This window comes from Odocoileus virginianus, chromosome 15 (genome assembly GCF_023699985.2).
Source record: "Odocoileus virginianus isolate 20LAN1187 ecotype Illinois chromosome 15, Ovbor_1.2, whole genome shotgun sequence".
In the NCBI taxonomy this organism is placed as follows: domain Eukaryota; kingdom Metazoa; phylum Chordata; class Mammalia; order Artiodactyla; family Cervidae; genus Odocoileus; species Odocoileus virginianus.
In genome coordinates, this window is record NC_069688.1 from 1,193,582 (window position 1) to 1,203,857 (window position 10,276).

The 10,276-nt window shown below is 55.2% G+C and overlaps 1 protein-coding gene across 4 annotated transcripts in view; it reads right to left on the minus strand.

Annotated features, from left to right (window-relative positions):
- The window catches only part of DENND3 (DENN domain containing 3), a 52,099-nt gene extending 50,413 nt beyond the window's left edge, over positions 1-1,686 (minus strand). For 3 of the 4 annotated variants that reach the window (XM_070476922.1, XM_070476921.1, XM_070476923.1), the window contains exon 1: positions 1,434-1,678. In XM_070476922.1, the coding sequence (XP_070333023.1) occupies positions 1,434-1,535 (102 nt within the window). In that variant the 5' untranslated portion in view covers positions 1,536-1,678. Of the gene's footprint in view, positions 1-1,433 lie in introns of all 4 variants that reach the window. The other variant, XM_070476924.1, reaches the window with a different exon arrangement.
- Between the last annotated feature and the right edge of the window lie 8,590 nt (positions 1,687-10,276).

Here is a 10,276-nt window from a genome sequence, read left to right on the forward strand (position 1 = left end):
CCACCCTCTGCCCAAGCCCTAACAGAAGCAAGGTATATAAAAGAGGATGAAGGCTCAAATGCAGAATGGCCGACAGCCCACTTGCCTTGGCAAACACTGTAGTCTGTTTAGTTTAGGAAAGTACCACTGTAAATATTCCAGTTGATTCATCCCCTCACATCATGGCAACTAAGAGACAGTGTTGTAATCGCTGGAGACACAAGACAGCCTAACTGCAGAGACCACAACCGAAACCAGGTCATTTCCCGTCAGAAGAAAAAGAGGGGACACTTAGCACTGAGAGGCAGGGAGATGGCTCAATTCAATCCACAAGGGTCAGAGGACACAAGAGACCAAAGAGGGACCCAGACTGAGAGGGCTGACTGAGAGAGGAGGAGGGAATGCAGAAATCGTGGAAACTGGCCTTATACTAAAGCCAAGGAGTACAGATCACTAAGCCATTACTACACATATATCAGGATCACTTTACATTTAGCTCCTCTGGGTAATGTCCATTCAACCGGCAGCCTTAAATACTCAAATGCCTTTCTCTGCCTTTCCTAAATGTCATCTGGAACCAGAGGAAAGGACCTGCTAGGGTAACTGGGCAGCAGGGTCAGGGACTCTGAACACACCGGGCATCGCCACTAACCGGCGATGTCGGAGAAGAAGGACAGCGTCACAAGCATCTGGGACAAGGGAAAGGGCCGCAGACCCACCCCAGACAGAGCCAGGGCTCTGGAACTAAGAAAAAGTGAGAACACAGGGAAGAAACAAGAACGTCCCAAGCTGCCATCCCAGAGAAAGGGATAGGAGCTTGCCACTTCGGCTACCAGGGTGCAGAGCGGAGAACAAGGGGAGGCGGCTTGTAAAGTGTTTTACAGCGAAAAACAGCTCCTTTCATCGCTTACCGTCTAAATGCAAAATACATAAAGGCAGCCCTTAAGTCTACCAAAAACATCCTTATGCCCTGCCTAGAACAACCCCGGCTCCTAGGAGACACAGAATCTGTGGAATGAGTGAAATCACGTAACAGCGGACAAACATTTGGTCCTGGAGGCCTCGAAAGTGCAGGCGGCCCGGCCGCATCTCCACCTGGCCCAGGTGGGCGTCCTGGGACAGAGAAGCCTAGCGGCCCAAGCGCTTAAGAAACAGGCCGAGACGGAGGCGCGCGGTCTCCAGCCCGCTCTCCGCGGTACGCCTGCACCGGGTCCCCGCCGGAGCGGTCTTCCGGAAGGAGGGGAGCGGGCGGGAGCCCCCAGGCCGCAGCCGCTCGAGACTCCACCGCGGCAAGGGGGCAGGCCGGCAGTTGCTACCGCACCGGCGGCTGAAGGCGGCCGCCGCGCCTTACCTGGGCGCAGCGCCCCCGCCCCGCGGACGCCTGGGGCTCCATGGGCACGGGCCCGACCCCGCCGCCCCGCCCCGCCTGCGCCGTGACCGCGCCGCGCCCTCACCTGCTCCGGGCTGGGGAGGCTGTCCCGGGGGGCCCCCAGCAGCGCGCACAGCTCCAGCAGCCCCGAGGGCAGGGCCGGGTGATGCGGCACGGCTTCCGCCATGGCTGCCCCGCGGCCGCGGCCGACTGGGCACACCGGGCTCGGGCGCCTCGGGCCACCCGGCCCGGACTTCGGGCCGCAACCCCGCCCGCCGCCCTACCCAGCGCCCGCGCGAGCGGCAGCCGGCTGGTCCTCCGACAGCGCTGTCCGCGGGGCGGGGCCAGATGTGGGGGCGGTCCCAGATGTGGGGGCGGGGTCTTGAGAGGCGGGGCGGGGGCGGGCCCTGTCTGAGAGGGGCGGGGCCTGTCGGCCCCCAGGCCTGGCGCGCGAGCTCGTCATTTCCTAACCGGCTCCGCGGCCTCCGGCGCGTGCGCGACGTCTGCGAGCCCAGCACCCCAATCCGTCAGCCTCTCCTCTCCCAGCCGGCCGCCTCCGCTCCCGGGAAACCGGGAAGAGGTGGGCGGGGTCGCCAGGTGGGCTCGGAGCAGCCCACCAGCGCCGTGGGTGCGGGAGTCTCCTGCAAGTCCCTGAGCCCAACCCCGGAAGGACTAAAAGGTCAGGGCCACCTCGAGCCGCCGCCGACTCCAGGAAGCCCTCCTGCAAGCAGGGCCGTGGAGTTGGCCTGGCCGGGCGTTGGAGGGCAGGAAAGGCCGGCGAGCCAAGGGCGCCCGGTTAATAACTTTGCCCGGTTAACCTAAGGCTGCCCAAGTCCGCTATGAGCTTGAGTAAAATTCAGCAGGAAAGGGGGCAGTGTGGGCGGTGCTAGAATAGAACCCGGGGAGCGCGGGACTGAGGAAGGTCGGGGGATGGACAGAGCTCTTCCACGACCAGCTGCAGGCCTGGCTTGTTCCCAGTGAACCGTGAGCCTCCCCAGCCAGAGGCTGGGCCAAGAGGCTGGTTTCGGGGCCTGGTCACTGGCACAGAACTCGGAGGGGACACAGGCCGCAGTCCTATCTCTGCCTCCCAGCAGACCTTGGGCAGCATCTGTAAAACCGGGTGGAAAATGGTTGCAAAGGAACTTTTCTAGTTCTAATAATACATGATTCTTTAAAAAAAAAAAATCTGAAATGCTTAATAATAATGTCAAACAATAACGACAAAGCAAGGTCAAAATCAAAACAGGGTTGGGGGGTGGGGTGGATCCGGATGCCAAAGGATTTCTTCAACCTTTCCAGCCTGGTGAGGCCCCACCAGCTGCAGCCTGACTCATATGGGATTTGTGTTTCACTGTTAAGTCATCTAAGATCGTGAGTCAGGTCTGGCGGCTGCCTGACATCCCTGGCCTTCCTCGGTAAGCCGTGACCGGCAGTGGCAACCACTGACTTGAAAAGAAAGACAGAGTTTGCTCACACTGGTCTGGCTCTCTCCACTATGTCCGGGGTGTTGGCGGCCTTGGCGGAGGGCAGGGTGGAGTCTGTCACCTCAGAGCTCAGGAGGCTCACAGACGCTGCTGGAGGTGTGCACAGCAGAGCCGTGGGCGTGCAGGGACCCAGGCTGGCGTCTGCCCCGAGTGAGCTGTGTGACAGTTGCGTTCCTCGCCGCCCCGACCTCAGCTTCCTGTCCAAACGCTGTCCGGCGTGGCCAGGACTCAGGAGGTAAACGCGAGGCAGCGATCTCGGTGGGGACCCGGTGAGGTTCACACAGGCGCAGGTGTCCCTTTTCCTCCCACAGGTGGAAGGGTTTAAGGAGGGGAGCTCCAGAATTGGAAAGTCCTGCCGGGCTGTAGACAGGGCTATGCAATCCCCCCTTTTCTAGGGCCTTCCTTTCCTCATCCTTAGCCCTGGAGAAGGGACCAGGTGACTTTGAAGGTGCTCCTAACACCTCACTCTTGCTTTTTGATGAGCTCATTCCCTAGGGATTTCCTAGTGCCTGCAGTAAGATTTGCCCCATTCTTGAGAGTGCTGATGGACTGGAGATAGAAGTGGATGTAGCCAGCAATCAAAATCGCCAGCGCGTGTAAGCGTCACTTAGAGGCTGACATGCAGATGAGGGAGGAAGGGAAGAGCTGAGCCTAGCTGACAAGCCCACCGCCGGGGTAGGTATCACATCGGAGTCAGGGTAAGAACTTGAGTTCTTTAACTTGATGAATTAAAGAACTTGCTGGCACAGAGCCTGCCTGGCAACAGTCTTTCACAAATAGTTTCCCCTCCTTCCCCTCCAGTCTGTGTAGTTTGTTTACTATTCAGTCCAGCTCTCAGGATTACTGTGCAGATCAAGTGGGAAAATATATATAAAAATGTTTCTGAACCGTAAAGTACTGATGCAAAAATAGGGGGAACGCACACCGTTGTGAACTTATTAAATGACACTAAGTTGTTTACCTTGAAATGGTTAATTTTCTGGAATGGAATTTGGCTTCCATAAGTTATTTTTTTAATAGCATTTATAAGGACTGCAGTCTATCAACACTTCTTTGGGCATTTTAGCAAGGGTTAGGTGTTAACTACAATTCTTTTGAAAAAATATAAGGAATGATGGGGGAGCTTCATAGCATTGGATTTAGCAGTGATTTGCATCTGACATCAAAAACACAGGCAATGAAAGAAAAGTGGATGATTTCATCAAAACTAAACAGTTTTGGTGCAACAGAGGGCAATGTGGAAAAAGCAAAAAGGCAATCCACAGAATAAGAGAAGATGTTTGCAAATCATATATCTGATAAGGGATTAATAGTCCATAGCTCAACAGCAAAACAACCCAATTTTTTAAAATTTATAAAGCATTGAATAGATGTTTCACCCAAGAAGATATGCAAAAAGTATAGGAAAATGTGTTCACTAAGCACTAGAGAAATGCAAATCAAAGCCCACCTCACACACACTAGGATAGCTACTATAAAAATATAAAATAAAAAAGGACTACTGTCGACCAGGATGTGGATAAACTGGAACCCTTGTACATTGTTGGTAGGAATGTAAAATAGCACAGTCACTGTGGAAAATGGTATGACTGTTTCTCAAAAAACTAAACATAGAACTGCCATTTGATCCAGCAGTTCAACTCCTGGATAGCTGTGCAAAATAACTGAAAGCAGGGACTCAAGTATCTGTGCTCCCATGTCTTTAGCAGCATTTTTAGAATAGCCAAAAGGTGGAAATAACCCAAACGTCCATCAATGGATGGATAGATGAACAGATATTCTTTTACTTTCAATAAAAAAGCTGTGACCTCACTCTATTTCACATGTCTCCCCAGCTGGTTTAGTGCCCAGATGCACAGCTTTCTCTACTTTTTCCTTTGCTGCTTCAGAGCCATATGTAATAGGATGTAATGTCTTCTTATGTAGATATAAATATGCAAATGCAACCAGTTTATGAGGACTTGGTGGTTGATATGAAAGTGAAATGGTCTCCAATGAAAAAACCTTGCCATAACAACCACAGACATAGGGGACAAATGTGTGAGATGCTCAGCATTCTCAAAGCAGCATCCCTCTGTCCCTTGAAGAAGGGAGGAAATAGGTAATCAGTGATCTGGTCATCAGTAAAGGGATATTGTCACATGACAGCATGTGGGCACTGTAACTGTTCAGGCAGGCCAGCCATCTCTCACCCCTGGATTAAACATCCACCCTGGGGGCCTGCTCCAGCCCTGCCTCTGACTGTGCCCCTCCTGTGCTCCCCAGATTTGCCTGTATTCCCCCAGATGCGTAGTACTTTCAGGCTTCCCTGCAGGCTACCTGACCTGCCCCTTCCCTATCCCACCTCCTCCCACTTGTGTAGGAAGACCACGCAAGGAACAGGCAGGCGGCGGGCGGAGGAGCCTCCAGGACAGAAGACTTTGGCAGGCCTGTGGACATCAAATGGGACACCCTGCAGGCCGCTTGTGTGTGTGTGTGTTTGCGTCTGGGCCCTTTCTTCCCTCTCCTGTGGCAGATAGGATAGGAGAATATAAGACAGCCAGAGAGGGCAGTTATGACAGATGGCACGTAGGCTCTGGACAGGGGGTGTCAGGTGATGCCCACATCACGGAGAGATGTGGGGTGATGGGGTCACAGCAGACAGCGCAGGCGCTGCTGGTCGTCAGGGTAACCACACTGCAGGAAGGGCCCCCTTGCCCAGTGACCCTGCCCTGCCCAGACAGCGCGCTCCTGCGCCAACCAGCCATACCCGATTATTAAACTTTGCTTCCTCTTCAAAAACTAATGAATAAGAGGAAGCCGTGTATTGGGAATGCAGACCACCCAGGCCCACGTTGAGACTGCCCAGTTTGCCCTCAGCATCTCGCGGGATTTTGCAGAGTGCAAACAGTCTCTTCATGTTGGCTGCAGGAAAGGATTCCATGGAACATTTCAACAAATCCTTCTGCCAGGCCCTTCCCTGAGCTGTGGAGGACCGGGCATTGGCAGAACCCAGGCAGCTGAGGTCCTACAGGCACCCTGAGCGACCTAAGCCAGGCTTCAAAATCACTGGGCTGATGCTACATTTTGTCAATTGCAAAATGGAAGTAATAGACTTCCCTCCTACAAATAAAAACCTCTAGCTCTGCTCAGCAAACATTTATGCCAGCCACATGCTGACCACTGCCATGCATAACAACTTTGGCTAGTAGCAAAGCTGAAGATTCCCTCAGACTGCAAGAAGATCAAGCCAGTCAATCTTAAAGAAAATCAACCCTAAATATTCATTGGAAGGACTGATAATGAAGCTCCAATACTTTGGCCACCTGAGGCAAAGAGCTGACTCACTGAAAGACTCTGATGCTGGAAAGGATTAAGGGTAGGAGAATAAGGGGGCAACAAAGAATGAGATGGATGGATGGCATCACCGACTCAAAGGATATGAATCTGAGCAAACTCTGGGAGAGAATGGAGGACAGAGGAGCCTGGAGTGCTGCAGTTCATGGGGTCAGAAAGAGTCAAACAGCACTTAGGGACTGAAAAACAACCAAGTGCTGACTCAGAATCTGCCCCGACGTGGGTCCTGCCCAGCGCTCACGGCCGCATGGCCCCGGCACACTGTTCTCTCCCTGGCATGTCAGTTCCCGGTGCCCAGCTCTGTGTCTGGCACAAAGTACTAGGTGCCCAAGGAGTATTTGACAAATAAAAAAATGAAGTTCCTCTGACCGTTGATCAGGGTCCACCTGGTCAGTGGGGTGACGCTTAGCAGTGACTCACTGACCCAATAGTGAGTAGAAAGAACAGTCACAGGAAAATATACACTATGATGTCATTTAATAAGTGTGGACAAAACACACACACATGTAAGGAAACCCTGGAGGGCAGGGCGTGCTGACAGCAGACTCAGCGCAGGGGCAGGCTGGGTCTGCGCTCCTGCAGCGGGTGGCGCTGGGGGTGTCTGCATGAGGATGGGTGGAAGTGTCCTTTGTAAACACCTCATCAGGAAAAGAAACAGAAAGTCGATGGTTTCATCTATTTCTGGAACTCTGTTGTGTTTAACAAAATACAATTGCAGTAAAGATACTGCCCTAAATTCAATCACCAAGAAACTACCCCAGCCCCCGGTCCCTGAGGAGGTGGCCTGGAGCTAGGGAAAGGCTGAGAGAGGACAGAAGGAAGATGAAACGAGTGACTTCTAAAGGACACAGGGAAGATAGTCCGCTGCCTCCTGGGCTGTCTCAGGGCTGCCTCCTGGGCTGTCTCAGGGCCCCAGCAGGCTGGTGGCCCGGGGGATGTCCACTCTGAAACTAGACCGCCCCCCAAGAAGGGTCTCCCTTAAAGAAAATTCTAGGCAGGAAAGGATGGTAGAAGGAAGACCCGGGAACCTGCGGCCCCAGTGCCAGGAGCCTGCGTCGACGCCTGCAGCTGCAGAGCCGAAGCCACTGTGCAGAGCCGCCCGGGGGCTCAGGGCCTGCACGGCTGGGTGACAGCACTCGTCCTCCTCTGCGCGAAGACAGACAGGAAGCTGCGGTCCGGCTGCCGCTGTGTGCTCGGGCGAGAGGAAGGTGGCAGATGTGAGAGCTGTCTTAACTCATCCGGACTAGGAATCAAGACAAATAAAAATAGACAGCTGACAGTAAACGGGTGGGAAAAGAGAAGTCAGGTACCAGCCCACTCGGGGCCCCAGAGGGAAGCCCAAGGTCACTCAAGGTTGTCTCCCACTGCACCTGCTGCTCCCACTGCCCTGGAATGAACGGCCCCTCCTTTCTCTCTGATAACTCTGACTTACCTTTCATTGGCTCAGATACCTCGTCTTCCAGGAAGCCCTTCCTCCCTGCTTCCTGCACCCAGGCTGGGGCAACGGCCCTCCCCACCCTGTTACTTCTTGAGAAATCTCATCAGGTCCCTCTGACCATGAGGCTTATATGCCCTGTGCCTGCCCTTGGGCTCCAACCTTGGAACAGCCTGACCTCTTGGTTGATTCTGGCTCCAGAGCCTCAGGTCAGCCCCCTCACGAGGGAACTTCTCCTGAGACAGGGTCGAAATGTTACCTGCACTGGATGCAGAAAGACCCATGACCAGCCTCAGCTTCCATCCTTCACTAACTGTGAGGGTGATGGCAAGCCAACCCCGAGAGGCTGGGGTGAGAGCAAAGGGAACCCTTGGGAAATGCTGATACCCTGCTCCACTTTGCTCCAGATTCTCCCCTCCTTGGGAACCCCAGCACGTTGCAGAGCCTGGCCAGGTTAGAGGGAGGCGAGAGACCACCCACAGCAATGGTGCACCAATGGCCGCTGATTACAGACCTAATTGATGCTTTATGTGCACAAGTGTGTTTTCTTATCCATCACTCCTACTGCCCATGACCAGGTGTCACCTCATTTGGCAGAAGGACCCACGGCCTGGCAAGGTAAGCCCCTCACCCCTGAGCACACAGCAGTCCTCGTGGGGAGGCAGATGTCCCTGGGTGGGTTAGCTGTTAGAGCCCAGGCCCCTGCTGGGGGCAGACCTGCCCTACGCAGGCCCCTCAGCAGGTGGTGCTTGCTTGGAAGTTATTAGGGCCTCACACGCTAGAGTGTTGTCATTAGGGTTTTCAGACCATTTGGCCAAACCCACTCAACTCTTACCTCCCAGGGCAGTGAGAGTTCAAACCTGGAAGCACCCACTTCCCATCACAAGACAGATTCTCGAGAGAGGAGTTAGTCCAGGGAGGCTCTTAAGGAGCCTGTGGAGGCCAGTCCTGCGCGGGGCCGGAGGGTGGTCCTGTGCCCACTAGAGGGAAGGACGCCTTCTCCAAGGGTGCCCAGCTTGCCCGGCCTCATGGGGCAGTTCTAGCCTCATCACAGATGCCTCCCTCTCCCCGGGGAAGCTTGGGTCACCTCCGAGCTCCGTCCCACTTCACCTCCAAACCCCAAGCCAGGCTGAGCCCACAGGCGGGAGGGGCAGTGGCTTGAGGCCCAGCTGCTGCCTCACTTCCGTCTCAGCTGGCCACCCATGGAGCCACCAGCACCCATTCCCTGGTGTTTGTGCATGCGTGCATGTCTCTGGGTGTGTGTGCGTGTCTGTGTGTGTGTGTGAGAGCTTGGGGGTGTTGACAGCCACCTGGTGGAGGGTGGCCAGGGCGAGGGAGGACCCTGAACCTGAGTCTCCCTGGCCCCGGCCCCCGCCCACCAGGGTGGCCCGCTGAGACATCCTTTCCAAGCACCTGGGGCCCTTCCAGGAAATACACACAGGTCTTCACAGAAGGAAAGAGCCGCTCCCACATCTAGGAATGCTCCCCACTGGAGAGTTGGGGAGGGCCGGGTGTGACATCGGCCTCAGATGAAGGCCTGGGGAGAGTCAGCCGAGGGTGAGTTCATTTAAAATGTCACTGCCTGAGACGCAACCCTTGCCCCACGGTGGGTTCCGTTTGGGAAGCTCCTTCCTGCGCCAGGCCCTGGAGATGGAGGGAGGCACGGCCGCAGTGCCCAGCCACCCGCCCCTCACCCGCCTCTGGCCCCAGAAGTGTCCCTCAAGCCGGTCCTGCTGTTCTCGCTGCAAAACTGCCTCAGCAGCTGCTTCCTGCCCCCGAGCCAGGCCCTGGACCAGGTCCTGGAACCAGAGAGGAGCAGAGGCCTCCAGGCCAGGGCTTGGAGCTCCGGGGGGTCAGGAGAGGGCCCCGCCTGGCAGGTCTGCCTCCTGCTGCTCTGTGCCGATGTGGTACCCACACACGGCCCTGCCCTTGTGCCTCTGCCCACACTCGCTGGTACTTGGTGCTGGGTTTTTCTAGTCCTGTGCTGCCCAGCTTAAAGGACACCAGCCACACGTGGGCCACCACTGCCTCGGGCAGGGGTGAAGGGAGCTGCTCCCGAGTTCAAAGTCAGCACGGGAGAATATCAAGCACCTCCTTACTAATCTGTACATTGATCCCAGTTGAAATGGTAATACCTTAGATAAGTTGAGTTAAATAAACGAACTATTAAAACGAATGTCACCTGTGTCCTTTCACTGTGTTTAACGAGGCTGTAGGATTATGTCTGTGGCTGGCATTCTGTTTCTCTTGCACAGCCCTAATCTGTAATGATCCTTGGAAAGGAAATTCGGAAGGCGAATTCATCCATGCACATAACACTGATACTAATTGACCACCTACTATGTGTCAGGAGCGCAGACACCAGCCAGCTGGGTTCCTAGCCTCCAGAACCTCCCTAGAGGGCCAGGTACCTAACCGAGGCCACGCCCCAAGGCAGTGGGGGCCCAGGACTCAGACTCACATCTCGGGGGCTGCTCCACATGCTTGCCCCCAAGCGTGCTGAAGTCTTGCTCGGTGTGGATGTCTGTTTTTCCTTCTTGGAGACGGGCCGGCACGGGGCAAGGTCCCTCTATGCCTCTCCCTTCCTGAGTGGCTGTCTTGTGCCTCTGTGTTTCTCTTCAAGTCCAACAGGGTGGTCATCTCAGTGGCTGACAGGGACCCTGAGCTGGGGTG